We start from the raw sequence: 19,765 nt of genomic DNA on the forward strand, positions 1-19,765 counted from the left end.
TGTGTATAATGCAGTGTAACTCTCTCTTATACATACACTAGTGTATCAGCCCTATGTGTGGGCTGGCTGTGTATAATGCAGTGTAACTCTCTCTTATACATACACTAGTGTATCAGTTCTATGTGTGGGCTGGCTGTGTATAATGCAGTGTAACTCTCTCTTATATATACACCAGTGTATCAGGGTCTGAGGACAAATACTGCTGTATGAGATTGGATTGGCCTTCATATGATAGTTCCACCATTCTCTCTTGTTTTCTTTCTCTCTCTCAGTCTTTCTCTTTCCCTCTCTCTCACTCACACACACACACACACACACACACACACACACACACACATACACGCATGTACAAACGCACATGGTGGACCTTGTCACCTCATTCTTGAATCATTAACTAAAACGTATTTTAATATATGCAAATGTCACAATGAACTGCTTCACTGTTCTTGATTTCAATACGGATGACACTCATTTGCATTTGTTTGTTGCTATAATGTTGTTATAATTGCAGTCTGATTAAGAGCAAATCATTTCTCTTAGCTTGATAATAGGGACATGAAGATTTCCATTTTTCGTTCTTTTTTTTTTTTTTTTTACTGATGTACAGCTTTCAGACACTTGTTGATTAGAGGAATTAGTATTGTCACGTTGTCCTCTCTCCATGTGTGTATGCGTGCGTGCGCGTGTGTGTATGTGTGCGCGTGCATGCGTGTGCTTCTGTGTGTGTGTGTGTGTGTGTGTGTGCGCGTGCATGCGTGTGCTTCTGTGTGTGTGTGATTGCATGCGTGTGTGTGTGTATGTGTATGTGTGCGTGTGCGTGCTTGTGTGTGTACGTGTATGTCTCTGTGTGTCTGTGCGAGTGAGTGGGAATGCTGTCTCTCTCTTGAGGTTCCTGAGGTGAAGGGAGGGAGGGGTTTTTTCTCTGCTGCTTGGTGTGGACTGCAGCCAGTAGAGAGAACGTACACTCTTGTTCACAGCTGTCTGTCTCACACAGCCAGGGGAGACCTGTCTGCCCAGGTAGGTCATTGAACACCACAGATGTATACAAGGACATAACACATACACATCTGCTCCTCCTCCTCACATGCCCATGCACACACACATACACGCACACATGCTCATGTGCACACACATACACACAGTGTCAATCCTGAGTTGAAACAAAGGCATGCAGGACAGTGGGCCCCCAGGACTGGAACTGAGAATCACTGTTAGGGTTAATCTGCAAGAGTAGGTCTTTCACACACTCTGTTAGAGTAAGTCTGTTAGAATAAGTCTGGTAGAATAAATCTATTAAAATAAGTCTGTTATACAGGGTAAGTCGGTTAGAATAAGTCTGTTATACAGGGTTAGTCAGCTAGCATAAATCTGTTAAGATCACACAGAGGCAAAAACTCACCAGAGCACTGAAAAAACAGACAGATCACAGGGAGGGAGAGAGGGAGAGAGGGAGAGAGGGAGAGAGGGAGAGAGGGAGTGAGGAGCGGGAAGGGGAGAGGAAGAGACGAGATCATTGGAAAGAAGGTTTATATCTCCTTTTGTGTCTTTGACACACACTTCTAGTGGAGGTAACAAGATCTGACATTCATCTTTTTTTCTTTTCTCTTCTTAAAGCGCTTTCCTTTTTTTTTCTCTGAGATAAGAAAGAGAGGGTTTCCCCAGATGCTGACTGAGTGGTGCGGCGATTTGCACAGATAAATACACAGAGAGAAAATTGAATCTGTAAAGCTACCGTTTGGGGGAAATCTGACAGGAAAGACATGTCAAAAGAGCTTCAGAACCGCCTCTCCTACGTCTCAATACAGACCTATAGGGATGCCGGAGAGAGAGGGTAGAGATTCATGGATGAGGGAGAAAGGGGAAAACCTCTTTATAAACAATAAAAAAACAAAAAAACAAAACAAAACGAGAACAAGAAAAATCAACAGTATAACCAAATCACTCTTAAGCTACTGCTCAGAAGGGGTTTCAGCGCACTGTGAACTTTTTCTCAAGCCACATGTAAAGTCTGAGGGAGAATGACTTATCACTAGGTTATATTTATTATTTAAACTACTTAAATGTGTATTAGTTTTATGAAGCCATTGTTGGTGATGTTAATGTTTTTGGTGCATCACATGTAGGGAAAATTCCCCCACACAGTTCAGAGTTCTGCTTACATGTTTGAGTGCTGGTTTAACAGTCTAACCTACAAGAATTCCACAGATAGAAACGAATGTTAAGAATATCAAGACAGCCATTTCCTCTTGTGTAAGACCTTCAGACTGCAGTCTCTAAGAGGAGCATCATGGAGAGTCATTTGAAGAGCATCATTAATGTGCTAACCATCACTGAGGTCTTTTAACATGCCTCTGACTTATCTGGCACGTCAGCTGCTGAGAACTAATTGTTGCTAAGGAAACCAGGTAGTGAGATTGATCAGGTAAATGTGTCGTAAAAATGTACAGGGCAAACAATACCTGCAGTGTTATTCACACCAATGATTTACTGCCCTGAGGGTATGAACTATATCTGATGGTGTCACGTTTGATGATTTGCATCCATAACTCATCCTCATTTACATCTTGCTCTAACAGATGTCGCCGTCTCTTCATGATGGGCTGGGATGTTTACTGAAAAAAGCAGTTACAAATGACTTCATGCCAGAAACATGTCATTTCATAAATATCATGGGTGAGCAAATGAACACACCACACAGACAAACATTCTCTCTCTCTCTCTCTCTCTCTCTCTCTCTCTCTCTCTCCCACTCTCTCTCTCCTACTCTCTCTCTCTCTCTCTTTATAAGAATGCCATGCTTGTAATTTGTAAAGGAAAATAAAGAAACGAAAGGTGTTTTGATTTTTTTTCTTTCATTAATCTCTCAAAGACGCCCCGTTGATACCTGAATTCTCTCTCTGATTATAACTGTCTTGGCCTGTTATCTTCAGTGCCTATTTCATAACACAGAGAAAAAGACAATGTCCCTTCTTTTCTATTTCCTTCTCAGTTTGGGACCAGCAGGGCTATTGGTCATGATTTCTTCCTTGTAAACTAATGACTTTCTACCCCATTAGCTGATTTTAGATCAAGCATTTTCCGTATCTTAACTATAACATAAATGTCACTACTCATCTCAGATCAGCAGTTAGTGGTTTATGCAAATCAATATGATAAATCACAGCTTAATGTTAACGCAATCCTTCTCTCGTTCATCATTCCTGCCTGAAATGTGGACACCCCCCATCTCCCTCCCCCTCCATCTCTCTCTTTTCCCCAGACACTGACAGCTGCAGGTGTCCTCAGTCATCCATCAGGCCTCTCTTCATGGTTGGCCATGAGGGAAGGGAGCCTGTGGCTTCGATGGACAATGTCTACTGTTACTTCAGAGTAATGCCTTCCCAATGTCTTACCTCTTATGTTTCGAATTATTATTACTTTTTGTCTATGTAATGTGTAAGGTAATGCAATCTTTTTTTTTTAAAAAAAAAATGAGTGGTGATATGATGTAAATATTGGGATTTATGCCATTTATAATAACAGTTCAAAATACAGTCCATTTTCAATTTGAGGGACACCTGCATAATTATCTTGCAAAATGTATATTTCAGAAGTGAAATCGAGTTACACATACACACACACTCACACACACACACATGCACATATCACACAGACACTCACTGAGGGATGTATGGTCTTCCCAGTCTGACAGAACATTTTTATCAATTTGATGTGGAGGAAAGAGCAGAAAGACAGAGACTAATGACGATGCCAGGCCCTTGTAAGACCCTGGATGGATTATGTCCTCCCTCTCTCTCTCTCTCTCTCTCTCTCTCTCTCTCTCTCTCTCTCTCTCTCTCTCTGTCTCTGTCTCTGTGTGTGTATGTGTGTTTTATGCTCCTCTGATGCTGCAGCCATCGTGCTTGCTCAAGGTCATCTGTTCATCATTGCATACAAGGTTAAACTGGTTAGCTGACTACACTCTCTCTCTCTCTCTCTCTCTTTCTCTCTCTCTCTCTCTTTCTGTCTCTCTCTCTTTATACCCATACACTGACACCTCACATGTTCATTTACATTTACAGTGTCTTTCACTATAATAAATTATAAATGCTACTTTGTGCTAACTCAGATATATGTGTGTGTGTTGCACTGCTGAGGATTTTCCTCTTGTTCTAATCCAGTACACCCAGTTTTCTCATGATCAGCTCTGGTTGAATAAAGAGCATTTCTGTAGGCTTACCTTGCAGGAGGTGTGTTTCTCACTCCTGTTGACTAGCAGCATACCATAAATCTCATTAAAGTTTCAGCAAACTCAGACAGGATCACAGCAGTGATGGGACAATGACCTGCCATGAGAAAGCTGTGTCTTCCACTCTGAATATCAGTTCACCAGCTTCGCTTCTTGAACCATTCAGCAGTGACTGCCACTGCCTCTTCCTCCTCTCCTTCTCCTTTTCTTTGATGAAAAAGGGAGCCTGAATGCAATGTCACTCTGTTGCCCATGGCTACAGCCACAGATATAACATCCCTCACTAATATCCCACTCTGGTCAATTTTTCAGGGAAGGGGTGAATGCAAGGCTATGCATACAAACATTGTCCTCTGTCCCTCTCCTGTCCTTCTCTCTGTCCCAATATATTCTCCTTTTGGAGGCTGTACTCTTCACAAGGAGCCATGAGTCCATTAATAACTGGGGTGTTTTATCAGAGTGGTCTGTTTTTTTGCTGGTCTGTTGGTTTATCTGATCTTTGGTCTGCTTGGTGCCCCTCTTACCTCCATACACAGAATGAGGGGGTCTGAGAGGTGTACTAGTGGTTACAGTGCTGAAAGAGAAAAAGAGACTGAAAAACTGAAGAAGACTGAAAAACACAACTTCTTCTCCTTCTCCTTCTCTCTCTCTCAGTTTCTCTTTCTCTCTCTGTCCATATCTCTGTCTAACCAAGCTAATAATGCAGGGTCTGTCTTTGTTAATCAGCCCATCACCTGGCATTTTGGCTAGTCTTCCACAGAATTAAAAGTCTTTAAGCTCCAGCTGCCATGACAGAGACAAAATGACCAGCCAATGCTAATCTGAGCCTGTGTGATTACACAGGCCCATAGATACAGAGACAAGGTGTGTTTAGGGGCCATGGAATGTCGAAAACTCATCTGTATTGAAAGAGAAACTCAGCGGGGGTTGGTAATGAGTAGATGTTTTAGGTGTGGTGTAATTGTAAATGAGGTTGTTTGATGTGGGGAATGATTAAAAGCCACAGGTGTCTGCCTGTAGAAGACAAAGAGCGCGTTGTGTTCCGGCTGAAGAAACATTTGGATCTGTTTACTGTTTGTGGGAAGAGGGTGAGGTGAGGGGTGTGCATTGGATAAGTTGTTGCCAGAGCTTGTAATTAAATCCATAAACACTATCACATCAAACACTGGACAAGGATCATGTTTCAACTTGTTCCCAGAGCAGGCTTCACAAGGTAAAGATTGGACTACAATTCGTAATAGAGGATTTAAGAGATTAGCATAAGAAGATTACAATGCTGCATTGCATCAGAGCAGCTGCAGTCTTTTAGATGTTTTAAATATCACAAGTGAAGGCATTTCGGTCACATACTAATCACACCAGGATAAGAATCAATGTTGAAGTAGCTAAGGACTGCAAACATTTTGTTTGGACTTCTTTTTTTCTTTATTGAAAGGAACCATCTCCTCTCAAAACCATTTTAAGCATAAATTGTATAACTCTCTCAGCAGTTATATACAGCGCAAAATCAATGTCACTGTCAGTGACCGGCTGAGAAAGCAACACATGAGCCAGTCAATGGTTTTGTCATTTGTTTTAAAGTGCAGAGTCTCATGGTCTGGAAAAGCTAGCCCTTAACTTGCAGGTGTGCTGTAACTGAATCTTTCCGTGGGTATGCTGCTATGTGCAGCTTTAATATTCTGGGTTTTCATTGAGCCAGCTGTGGTTGAATAAAGAGAATAAAGATCTACCTGTTTTCGTCAGAGAAGAGATCTTTCCCAACACAAGCACCTAAATCCGTGACCTTTGTCACGCCCCCAGGGAAACGGGTGGTGGGTTGGGGGTGTTGGAATCTACTGAATCATTTCACAGGTGAGGTGAAAAAAATGTCCTAAAGGAATATTAGACCAATCCAGAAATTTCAGCAAAGACACTTCCTGGATTTGACATAATCTTAAAGTGCATAAAATCTGTGCCATGTTCTGGTCAGATTGGTCAGTTTGTTGCCCACTGCCTACCAATTACAGCAGTGTCACTGAACAGACAGCGTTTGTGAGAGCTGGTGGCTTTTGTACATCTGGCCATTACTGTGTGGAGAAAGTCTGCTGGGCTTTGAGAGCAATGGTGGTGATAAGATAACAGACTTGACTGTATTGTCAGCCACCTCTAGATGGCAGTACAGGCAAGACAACTGCAGAACAGCCAACAGAGCGGAGATCCACTGAACTCTCAAACAGAAAGGTCATTTCAGCTTCTAAACATGCCGATGAGCAGCTTTGTCTCTGCATTGTCTTTTTTGAAGCAAGCACTCACTGAAGGTGAGCACAGCTCTGTTTGGTTTTGTGATTCTGAGAAGAAGCCTGCAGCAAGGATAATGAAATCCATTTCATGGTATGAAAAGACAACTGTGTCATACTCATTCTGAACCCTGTATACCACACACACATCATACAGTCTAAAGTCATAGCTTATTCACACTGTCTGAGTGTTATAATGTATAGGTTTATGTATATATGTGTATGTGAATGTGAATGTGAATGTGAATGTGAATGTGTATGTGTATATGTATGTCTATGTCTATGTACATGCAGTAGTTATTTTTTAACAGGGAGATGGCCCAATGGACACTGACATTATTTTATAGAGTATATAGGGGCGATGGCAGGTTAACCAGGGGGATGCATTTTGGTCATTTTGCTAACAAGGGGGATGGCATCCCCTCTCATCCCCCTATAAATTGCCTACCGTGTATATGTGTATGTGTATACATGTATGTATGTATGTATGCATGTATGTCTGTATGTACATACACACACACACACACACACACACACATACATATGCACACATATGTACAGATATATATATATATATATATATATATGTGTGTGTGTGTGTGTGTGTGTGTGTGTGTGTGTGTGTGTATGTGGCAATACCACAGACAGCTCCTTAATGGCTTCATGCTTGGTTTGCATTCTGATTTTGGAAGTTGTTTTGGGTGAAAGTGTCTGCTTAATAAATAAATGTGAATGCAATGTGTGTGTGTGTGTGTGTGTGTGTGTGTGGTTGTGTGTATTTATGTACATATTTCTTGTAGTGTAGTCTATGTAGTGTTTGTGACTACTGAGAAGAGAAAGGTCAGATAACTGCATTGCACATTTAGCATTTAACATTTGGCAGGTGGAGAGACAACAGTTTAACTTGTTACTTTTCGGCAACAGTTACGCCTCTCTCTCTCTCACACACACACACACACACACACACACTCTCTCTCCCTCTCTCTCTCACTCAGAGTCATACTGGAGATCAAAAAACTGCCCGAGTGAAGTTTAGAGAGTGTAAACATCTCTCTCCAACCTTGGGCCTGTTTTCCATGACATCTCAGCTTGGACTGGGATGTTGGGGCAGCTGGCCATGCTGGTCTCGTCTGTTCTCTGGGTCACAAATGACTTGTTTCATGCTGCTCTCTCTCTCTCTGTCTCTCTCTCTCTCCCTCCCTCCCATTTCAGAATACTGGAATATTAGAGTTGTTGCTGAAAAAGAGTTTTTTTTATCACAGACTGGTGCTATGTGTTGTTTACTCAAGGCTTCTATCCATGACTTTGTGGTTTTTATTGTTTTATTGGTTTTACTATTTTTTTGGATTATTGTATTTGTTGTTTATTGTTTACATTTTTGTGTTCAGATAAGAATGGAGCCTTAAAGTCAGATCTCTCTTTCTGTCTCTCTCTCACACTCTCTTTCTGTCTCTCTCTTTCTTTCTTTCCAGCTATAATGCTTTTTGAAAGCCCTCTTGTCAAAAAGAGTGTCTAGTTTCCTGGTGAAAAGGTCAGGGTATCTCTCCAGTCCCTCAGGGGCCTACTGTGGGGCATGGTGGGATGGGGGACTACACATTTTCCATCTCTCTCTTTTTCCCTTCACACCATGTTGCTCTTGCAATGATGGAGCTGATGGCCCTGACCTTTTGACCTGGCAAACTTTTGACCTATGTCCACGATCATACAGTCGCTCAAAGCACAGATAGAAAAGCCTGAACAAAACAGGCCAAAGCACTCTGTTAAAGCACTCCATCGGAACAACAGAATGTTGTTTACTTAACAGCGTTATACAGAGAGATGCTTAGGACTGTGTACTTCATTATATTTTGAGAGGTCACCTCAGTTCAACTCCACTCAAATTTTCATATTTTCAGAAAACCGCCCTCCCGCCCCCCCTTTAATTAACACACACACACACACACACACACACACACACACTCAGAGAACATCACATCAGACCCAGAGTGATCGCATCCTTGCGCACACTGCCTGAAAAGATGATTAATACAGCAATAATTAAAATCATAGCCATTCGTTATTTATGCATTGAATGTGTTAGCGTGTTGGAGGCAATGCTATCAATGTTTGGGCAGTTGCCTGTGAAACACAATGTCATTTATAAGGAGCTCTGACTGGGGAAAACACAATTAATACATTTATGCACATGTGTCTGTCTTATGTGCATGCCTGTGAAAATAAAAGTCAGAAATCTATCTAGTGTGTGTGTGTGTGTGTGCGTGTGTGTGTTAAAATGAAAAACTCTTTGGTGTGATGGATATATGCATGTGTGTGTGTGTGTGTGTGCGTGTGTGCATGTGTGTCTGTATGTGTTAAAAAGAAAGCCTCTCTTGTGTGTTTGATGTATACAAGCGTCTTAGTGTGTATGTCACTGTTAAAATAAAAGTTGCAGTTAATCTTTCTGGTGTGGTAATGATTACTGGAAACCTGTAGACATCCGGAGTGACAAGGATGAAGATTCCCAGTGTGTCTAATCCAGTCATCTCAAGTGAAAGTTTGAACTAACAAATGACATTTAAATTGGGTACAATGATGACATACCATTATGGATTAAATAGTTCTGACATTTCAAACGCATGCACATGGCCCACTCATATGCCACTGTAACGCTAAACCAGCTCCAAGCTTTAAATCTCTCCCTCTCTTACCTTCATTCCTTCACTTCTCTTGTCCTCCTCTCCTGTTCAATCCTTCCTCTCCCCCCTCTTTCTATTCTTGTATCTCTCCCATAGTTTATCTGTTTGTCCTCTTACTATTACATCTTTCTCTCTGTGTTTTGTCCTTCTCTTCCCTGTTTTGTCCTCCAACCCATTTCTCTCTCTCTCTCTCTCTCTCTCTCTCTTTTTTGTTTGCACCCCCCCTTTTTGTCTCTCTCCCTCTGTCTCTCTTTCTCCCTCTGTCTGTCCAGCTCATCAGTATGCTACTGCATGCTTGGTTGGATCACCGCCGGCTGGAGCCAAAGTTGTGGGACGGATTTTTTTTCCACGTCGATGACTGAAGGAGATTAAGTAAGAGGGGATGTAGAGACAGGATCCCACTTGGGGTTTTGGACCCAGGAGCCCACATCTGGGTGGTATCACGGGGTGGGAGATGGGGATTTAATGTGCCAGCTTCTTCAAAAGTTGTCGGAGGAAGAGGGAGTACCATACCTCACAATCCATGATAATAGTAGGGTGCAGCCTGGGAAAATGGTGGAGAGGAGCTGTTTCTCTCTCTTGCTTCTCTCTGTCTCTCTCCAGCCACCCAACAATAGAGAGAGGGGGAGAGAGAGAGGAGGAGGAGGAGGAGGAGAGAGAGAGAGAGAGAGAGAGAGAGAGAGAGAGAGAGAGAGAGAGAGAGATGGAGGTGCAGGACTAGATGTGGAAGAATGCCTTTGCAATAGCAGATCTGAAAGTTTCTTCTCTTACTGAATACAGATGAGGCCTGGTGTTGTTGTTATGGCCAAAACAGACAGGGTTCTCAGTGAAGGGACCATATCCCACCCCCAGTATGCACACACACACACACACACACACACACACACACCCCAATATTCACATTTATGCACACAGCCAAGTCCTTGTTATTATGCCCAAACAGACTGCAAACTTTAACATGTTTGCAAGTGAGCCAAAATGAGAAGCATTTGTGTGTGACCATAGTAATGGTCATTACATAGTTGTAAACAAAGAAAAAGGACAGTGTTCACCCCAGTGAGCTGTCCACCATACAAGAGGAAAAGGAGGACGGACTTGACATAAAAATAGAACAAGTATGATACACTCTTAATAAATTGTATCTCTCTCTCTCTCTCTCTCTCTCTCTCTCAAAAATCCAGAAAAGAATGATACTTAGAAACATTACTCAGTCAGTCTTGCCAGTGGGTGCTTTTATTTACGGCAAATATAACATTTTGAAATGTTAGCTGAGGAGTATAATGACCACACTTTAAAATAAGTTCAAAGAAGCTGATAAAGAGTATCTCCTATCATTTTGTCCAGTAATTCTACTCTCTACATGAATACTCTTAGCAAAGTCTTTTAAAGGCTAATTTAAACATAGTCTAAAAACTTTCAGTGGAAGCAAGGAGGGTTTTTATGACTGTAATCAAACTGCTCAGTCAAAATCAGCTTTGAAAATGCAATTGATTTTAATTAGAGAATTCCAGCTGTCTGTGATTGGACTGAGCAATAGGTGTCTTTTCTCTTCTTTATTTTGTTGTGTCTCTGCCATTCAAAATCTCATGAACCTAGCGATGATGAGTGTGTTTCATGGAGACCTGTGTGACCCAACTGGAGAAAAAAAGAAGGAAAGTAATCAAGATATCATTAACATTGCTTGGTTTTCTCATGGGGCGGCACGCCGGCGCGGTGGATAGCGGTGTCGCCTCAGCAAGAAGGTCCTGGTCCGATTCCCAGCTGGGCGGCCGGGGCCCTTTCTGTGTGGAGTTTGCATGTTCTCCCCATGTCTGCATGGGTTTCCTCCCACAGTCCAAAGACATGCAGGTTCGGAGACACTAAATTGCCCCTAGGTATGAATGTGTGTGTGAGAATGTTTTTCTGTGTGTCTGACCTCTTGTCAGAATCGCCTGTTCCTATCAAAAAATCAGAATCGAAATCCTAGGGGTATGGTCCTCATCTCGCGTTAAACGTTTTCCTCTCCATTGACGTCCATTATAAGGAAACCGCTTAACGTGCCTCAGTGTCCCAAAACAGCGATCCGTGATCGCCAAATTTGTCCGACATCTCACATGTCATAAGAACTGTCTCCAATCAAAAAAGCAAAACTGAAATTAAATGAAAGGGATGACGTGTAGGAAATGATTTACGTGTTTATTTTCATATAGAAAATAAACACGTAAATCGGATTTTAAAGCCAGGTGTAAAGGGACGTACTTAGAGCTGTCCACTTGTGATCGGATCACCAAAATCGGATTTTAATGAAAGGTGTAAACAGGGCCTCCTGAGTGAGTGGTTTTCTCATTACCCGAAGCTGTGGGAGCGTTCTTTTTTAGTATCGCGAGAGGTGATTGCCGTTGCTATAGTGACATTTGTACACAATGTCGTTTGTGTGTTTGGAATAAACAGCCGTTTGGAAACTGCTGGTACATCAGTGATAACGTGAAAGAAGAGGACAAGAGAGGGGGTAAATACACTATGGTGTTAAAATATGGACAAATGCTTTTTTATTAAATGTTGCTGCACACCATGACTAATTTAGTGACAGTCATGACGGTCAAATAATCCTGTCCTTAGCGGTGTACATGGCAAGATTGCCTACTTTGACATGTGTCATCGTATTTTCAGTGTTTTTTATTAATTTTCTATAAAACCTTTCTTATAAATCTTGCGAAGCTTTCGAACTTTGTATATCCGTGCTTTGGACATCGTTCGTTTACTCGAGCATATCTTGGCTGTAATGGCGGATTTTCCACTTGATTCACATGCTGCGTGAATTTGCATCTAACATTATTGCTTACTGAATTTTATTACCGGCAGATTCCCACTCTGGAAGCTACACTTGAAACGCGGCGGACTAAGCAGTCTTATCAGGCGGCAGCATGAATTTAAATAACTTTATGATCGTTCCCAACAAACCCAAGTCAGTCAAGTTAAATGCCAGGTTTGTATGTTCAGTTTATAAGATGAATTGTTTTATGTCTTTCTTTAAAAAAAATCTATTTTTATCCTTACTTTTAGATTGAGACTGCTTGAAAATAAATTAACACAAACACACACCTTCCATTATCCTGATAATAAAACATGATTAAGAAGCGTACACAGCAGCATCAGTACTACTACTACCACTACTAGGCCTAATGATAATATTAACAAACAGGTCTAATTCTTTGAGATTTTTTTTTTTTTGAGTGATTGTCGACTTAAATCACCAAGAAAATAAAAATAAAGTAGAGAGATTTAGTTAGAATAAATAGAAAATAAAGAGAAGCACTTCTAGACCATGTGAGAAAAATCACCTTGCCTTGCACCAGAACAATTCACTGATATTCATTGGGTTTTCAGTTTATTGAGTGACATTCCTGAAGTCTACACGTGCTTTTCTGTTGAGTAGGACAGACAGAGCAGGAGCTGTTGCTCAGTGGTTGTGTGAGGAAACTGGCTGTTTCTGATGTACTGATGGACAGTCTGGAATTTCTCACCTTTAGAAACCTGCGAGAGCTGCGCATGGAGACGCTGCAGTTGGACCTGGAGAGCAAGGATGTAGAGAGCCGTCTGCAGCAGCTCCGAGACAACATGAGCCGGGAGAAAGAGGAGAGAGAGTGAGTGAGGGAGAGAGAGAGAGTGTGAGTGAGTGATGACACTGGGTGAGTGAGACTGGAAGAGAAGAATGAGAAAGCAAATTAGTGAGTGAGGAAAGGTGTCAGAGAGAGAGAGAGAGAGAGGTTGGAGGAGACTGAACGACGTCATGGAGGAAGGAATGAGAGAGTGAAACAGAGAAGAGAGGGAACTCGTTACCAATACTGGTTAGGGCCAGTGTTCTCATGCAAAACTACATTGAAATGAAGGTTTCACATAGACAAAGAAAAATGAGCAGAAAGATCTGTAGCGCAAGGAACAAATGGACAAACAGAAAAAAGAGAAATATAACAGGAATGTAAGACGGGAATAAACCCAGAGTAGAGAAAATATGGCACATATGTGCTTGAAAACATGAAAGAGATGAAGCGTTCAAATGAAGTGTAGATCTAGTCCAAACTGTGCTTCAGTGTCGTGTCTCATTTTTTTTGCGTGGTTAGTAACTGAAGTAGCTGAAATCAGGACACTGGAATGCATTTTGAGCGGTTTCTCTATTTCTCCCATAGGGTGTAGTTAACTGAAGGCCATAAAAGCTAGTCCTTTTGTATTCCAGGAGATGTAACTTGCAATTAGGGAACAATAAGCCTTGAAAAACATCTCGGGTGATGTACGTTTCGGGTCCATGTTTTTTGGGGTTGTGAACACATTTTCATTTCATGCTGAATATTCAGTAAGTTGAGTATCACTGTACATGACCAAAATCTAATATACACCCAGCCAGCTGAACCACCCTGCCTCAGCCTGTGCCCTACCCATTCCCTGCATGCACTCAAACCTGCTAAAGGTGACCTTGGCAGAATAATCTGAAGGGTCTGGGAACATGTTAAAACACCAATGCAACACATTAATGAGTCTGAGGAAGTTTCTTTGGCTCCAGTTCTCAGCGTAGCCTGGCATTTTATTCTCAGGCAAATTGAGATTAAGTGCAAACTAGTGCCAAAAATGAGAAGAGGCATGAAATTAGTTTCCCGACAAAAACAAATATATCACGAGTTATTAATTTGATGTTTTTTTTTCTTTCTTTCTCCCTACTCCCTCTCTCCTTGCTGCCTCTTTCATTAACAGCAGTCAGATTTGACCTGTGGAGCTCCATGTTAAGTTATGGTGTGTGCTTTCTCTGGGGTGTGAATCAGAAAATACGACCTTATATTTACAGCAGAGGGAGAGGCAGAGTGTTCACATCACACTCTTACACACACACACACACACACACACACACACACACACACACACACACACACACACACACACACACACACAGAGTCTTAATGAAGTCGATAGAGGGGTGGAAAAATGAAACGACTCCTCTTGTCTGGGCATCACGTGCGTGGTGTGTACGTGCGTGTGGGCGTGCCTGTGTGTATGTGTGTGTGTGTGTGTGTGTGTTTTAAGCTGTTAAAATTCATCCATCATGGATGCACTGTGTTTACTGAGGATGATGGAATGAAAACGGCTTTGGGAAGTGTTCACACATGTTACTCTCATCAATTAATACCTCGTACATCAATATGAAAGGTCACTCCCTCAGGGACAGCCAATGACATTCGAGAATCCTTGTGCTTCATGGTTGTTCTCATATTGGAACCAGTCAACTATGACTGTGCTGACTTATGGTGAAATAACATCCCATTACATACAGAATGAGACTGTTTTGTGCTGGACTCTCTTTTGCTTAAGACTCATGGAGCACCGCTAGAGGTCTGTTTGAATGCTTTCATTTAAGACTCACAGAGCACCGCTAGAGGTCTGTTTGAATGCTTTCGTTTAAGACTCATAGAGCACCGGTAGAGGTCTGTTTGAATGCTTTCGTTTAAGACTCATAGAGCATCAGTAGAGATCTGTTGGAATGCTTTCGTTTAAGACTCATAGAGCACCAGTAGAGGTCTGTTTGAATGCTTTCGTTTAAGACTCACAGAGCACCAGTAGAGGTCTGTTTGAATGCTTTCGTTTAAGACTCATAGAGCACCGGTAGAGGTCTGTTTGAATGCTTTCGTTTAAGTCTCACAGAGCACCAGTAGAGGTCTATTTGAATGCTTTTGTTTAAGACTCATAGAGCACCGGTAGAGGTCTGTTTGAATGCTTTCGTTTAAGTCTCACAGAGCACTAGTAGAGGTCTATTTGAATGCTGCACAAGTTCAGCTGTAACCTCCGGGGCTGTGGCCTCTCTCTGTTTATCTCAGTTCATGTTAAAAGGCCGCAGGTGAGTTGGTGAATTAGAGAGGTAGAGGATGACAGTTTCTGCTCTTTGGTTTAAGAAGTCTTTAAGTACTGCTCTCACAGTGTACGCTTGCTAACTTGTTTTTTGTGCTTTATCACCAAAGTGAAAACAATTGTGAAACAAACTTGCCTTACCTTTTCTCTGGACCCGAGCTCTGAGTGAAGTCAGTGCCGGAGCAGAGCATGTGGAAAAGTATTTTGGTTCCCTGTTCTAACACATTCTAACACATTCTAAGACAAATATCCCTGACGCTGATAATTGCAATCCAGTGGGGTTATTGAATATTTGATCACTTTGATATGTCAGATTTTGCTGTAAGAAAATAATGCTTATGTGCCTTATTTCCACTTGCACTAGCTATGCATTCAAGCTATGACACCCAGCAATCAATGAACAGTGTGATCACACACTGGGATCAGACACATGCTATGCACTAGAGTATTATCATTGGAGTCTGTTGTTTCCCAACCTCAGATCCAGTTCTTCACAAACATTCGCATCAGTTATCAAATTGGCCTCAGGATGGTGGTGTCAAGATATGAGACTTCCCAAGAGATCCCCGGGGGTCAGTGTTTCCTTGTGTAAACCATCACTTGTCACATTAGTCACTGCTAGTACTACACTGAAAAGGAGTAGGAGGGGACACACAATGTAGAGGAATCTGGCCCTTACATGGATCAACTGTTTAAACCAATGTCTCTTAATTCAGGGCTGCAGTGTCGATCTGCCCTGCATATGCTTGATTCCATTTCACCTGATTCAACTCGTCAGGTAATCATCAAACGTTTGAGTCAGACGTGCAGGTGCAGGGGTTGAAACAACTGAGCAGGACAGGGAGGTGAAAAGTCCGGATACTGTATTTGCACAATATTATTTCTGTTAGCACAGTTGTGATACTACTCACATGCTTTCCTCAAGTGCTGAAGGACAGGAGAAGCCAGAAACAGGGGACTGATAAAGGTCAGCAGTCACAGAGCTACTAAGGAGAATGAGGTTTGGGTTTGGGCGGTGCACGTTGGATTTGGGTTTAGGTAGTGTAGCATTGTGAAAGCTTGTGAGGATTTGTGTGGCAAAGCAGTGTGTGTGTGTGTGTGTGTGTGTTTGCGTGTGTGTACTTGGGGATGAGTGTGAGTGGATTTATGTATGTACCTGATCTTATATCGCAACATACCACATCTGTATGTTGTCTTCCACAGTTCAGCAAGTGTGCTGATACACTGCCATCATATGGGCCAGTGTATAATCACTTCAGCCCACATGGTCATGTGACCATTATCAGAATGATGTCACCAGCCAAGAGCAAAGGCTGAGCTTTTCTGACATGATTTCTGCTCAAGTAAAGCTACATCACTGCTGACTGGAATGACCACAAAACAGGCATCGCATATATATAGAGAGAGGACCTTCCCTGTGATTTGTGAACAATTCAGCCCCCCCCCCCCCCCCCCCCCCCCAACCGAGACACACACACACACACACACATACACACATGCGCGTATGCATATACAGCTGCATCATTGCTATGACAACATGCCAGCCCACATTAAACAATTGCCTCCCCTATTCAGCATTAATATAAATAATGAAGACTGGGAGGGATGAAACGCATAAATAAATCACTCTGGTATAGACAAGCCTCTTTTTCGTCTGGTGCAGCGTGGATGCGTAGCTGAGGCGTCCATGTGTGGGCAGGTACACTGATGTTTGTTTTGAGTGGTGATGTCCTCTTTGTTGTGCGTGACCTCTTCAGATGAAGTGGCCCATTAGTCATAGCTGTTATTGTCTTAATGAGGTTTCTCTTGAGCCAGTGTACCACGTCTGGGCTTCTGTGTGTAATTTTATTAAAGCCTATTGATGTCAAATCTACAGGTGCATCAGTGATGTGTGGAAATGATATTAAGATGGAGACAGTTTATGGTTGCAGATTATAGCATGAATGTACCTTATGTTAGATAAGGTAAATAAATATCTAAACAAATGTAGATAACTGTCAAATTTAATGAATATGTAGATAAATGCAAACACAGGCAGATGTGTATGTGGGTCTCCTCCCCCAGCCTTGGCAATAATTCATTACTTAAATAAATTTTCTTTTACTTTCATCCTCCTACCTGATATGTAGCCTACATAAGCTAACTGAAAAGACTCAAGCAGAGGCCTTTTTAAGGGAACCAGAGAGGCAAAGAAAAAGAGGTGTCATGTCCTGTGAGGTCTTCAGTCCACTTTCCATTTCCACTAGCATGTACTGCTGGAGTTCAGTTCAGTGATGTGTCATGGTGTGGACTGCTTAAGCTGTGAGGGCCCCTGAAAAGAAGCAGTCTGAATGTCGATTTTGACAACTTTGTTTCACAGGAGTCTTCATTTATTCTGAACATTCATTTATGAGTTTGTAAAAGCAGGGTGAAGGGCACCTACTGTGAACATTGACTCAAAATGCGTTTTTATACATCCAGATTGCATCTTTTTTTGTTGTTGTTAATCCACTGGTCACTCACTGTCTGCAACTTGGGGTAATAGCTCTGAGATTTTATTACCTTGTAAACCTGGTCAAGCCCCTGGTAAAAAGATCAGAGAAAAGATCCAACAGACAAACTGGCTGAAGAGAAGGATACGCGGCTGTGGAGATGAGAGATGAGAGTCAGCAGGCAAATGACCAGAGCTTTTGGGCAGGCAAAAAAGTATTAAAAAACCCTGTTCTAATCTCAGAGTGACTTTGAGAGGTTAATTTTAATTATCCCTGGATACATTGAAATGATAACAATGGATAGTACATGACATCACAAGTGGTATGAAATCTGGAGTCCAGTTTGGTTTAGCAACACTTATTTCACTTCACCTCCATTTAATTCAGCTTAGTCATACCACAAAAACAATGCATTTGTATTGGGAGAGCATACAGCAATGACTGCAAATTAAATACAGCCCCATCAGAATAATAAAAAGAGGAACTAATCAGGAGAATACTGGAGCACTCTATCTGTCTCTCTTTCTCTCTGTCTGTCTCTCTCTCTCTCTCTCTGTCTCTCTGTCTCTCTCTCTTTCTCTCTCTCTCTCTCTGTCTCTCAACAGGAGGTCCAGTGGGTTTTGGTGGAAGTCAGGACAGACAGGAACTCTTTCTGCTCCCTCCCACAGTGCCAAGCGTGACAAGGAGAATGGACTAAAAAAGGTGTGTCCACGTTGCTCTGTGTGTATTACCTCTCCCCAGAGATACCCGTACTGCCCACTTACTCTCAGAGATTACTGACTCTTCAGTGCACTGACCTCCGTCATATTCCGTTTCTTTCGGCTGGTTCCTTCATTAGAAATACTTTGGCCCAAATCCAGTTAGGGACATACTAATTAAAGAAATACACATTCTTAAAGAGCCAAGGAAATAACCACTGTACACGTAGCCAGAATTTGACCCAATTTTAGTTCTCTTAAAGAAAAGTGTTGGTTCCTTTTATTTGTGCTGATCTTTATAAAGAGCCTAGATGAATGGGAGCTGAGTGGCTGGCCTTTTCCTTTCCCTCATACAGTCCCCATTTCAGGTAGGGCCTGAGGAGAAAGGACAAGGACAGGGGCCTGTGTTTAAGCTCCAGAAGGCCTCTGGGACACATGCCTTCAAACAGACTAATTGATGAAGAGCCAGGAATGTGTGCTTGGGTTTTTGTTGTGTTTTAGCACTTAAAGCATTGAGTAAAGGATCAAAAAGAAGCCTTAATTAGGTGATTGAATGACCATGCTAAAGACCTGCAGACAAACCGGTCCTTAAGGACTTGGTTTGTTCTAGCACTTGATTCAGTAGCTGCACTACAAAACTGTTTTCCTTTCTTATGAAGTATGGTTTAGTCTATAAAGCTTGAAGGCTAATTTTTCTGTCATTTAACAGCTTTCTGCAGGCAAGATGAAGATAGCAGTACTGAAAGATGAACCTTTGCCGGGTAAATGGAATGAGTTGTGTGTGTGTGTGTGTGTGTGTGTGTGTGTGTGTGTGCATGCATGTGTAAATGTGTGAATGTGTGTGTGTGTGTGTGACAGAGAGAGAGAGAGAGAGAGAGAGAGAGAGAGAGAGAAGGAGAGAGAGAGAGAGAGAGAGAGAGAGAGAGAGACCCTTTTCATTATGCTTGACTCTTGTATAAGTCAAGCGATTCACCGTCATATTTCACTCAGTGCTGTGAGGAAAGGTAAAAAGGTAAGTTTGAAAAGCATTGTTAAAACCGCTCCTCTCTGTTAAACCTCTCTCTGCTCCACCCAACTCTCACGTCTCCCACTGCGTTTTCACTCTCCTTTTGACCTGTGAGTATATGTGTGTGTGTGTGTGTGTGTGTGTGTGTGTGTGCGTGCGTGCAGAACTGCAGAGGCCAGTGGAGAGAGTTTTCAGACCAGCTGTAGCTGAGCCAGTGTGTAGCAGAAACAGCAAACTGAAGCTTAAGGTGTGTGGGCAGTGTGAAGCCAGAGCTGCTGGACTGGTGAGTCTTTATGTCTGTATATCCATCCATCCATCCATCCATACGTCCATCCATCCATCCATCCATCCACCCATCCACCCAACCATCGACTGAATACCATCACCCATCCATCTGTGCATGCAGCTGTTCTCCACCATTCACTCTACTTAAATATCCATCCATCCATCCATCCATCTGTCCATGAATCACTATTCGTTCAGGCATGTATCCTTCATCTATCCATCCATCCATGCATACATTTAACCATACTGGTCCCC

General features: G+C 42.2%; 1 protein-coding gene across 1 annotated transcript in view; it reads left to right on the plus strand.

Moving 5' to 3' along the window:
• The window catches only part of zbbx (zinc finger, B-box domain containing), a 42,847-nt gene extending 30,041 nt beyond the window's left edge, over nucleotides 1–12,806 (plus strand). The window contains exon 19 of the mRNA XM_030765228.1: nucleotides 12,595–12,806. Coding sequence (XP_030621088.1) covers nucleotides 12,595–12,806 — 212 coding nt within the window. The remainder of the gene's footprint in view (nucleotides 1–12,594) is intronic.
• The last annotated feature ends 6,959 nt before the right edge of the window (nucleotides 12,807–19,765 follow it).

Source organism: Chanos chanos, chromosome 2 (genome assembly GCF_902362185.1).
Source record: "Chanos chanos chromosome 2, fChaCha1.1, whole genome shotgun sequence".
NCBI classification, from domain to species: Eukaryota; Metazoa; Chordata; class Actinopteri; order Gonorynchiformes; family Chanidae; genus Chanos; species Chanos chanos.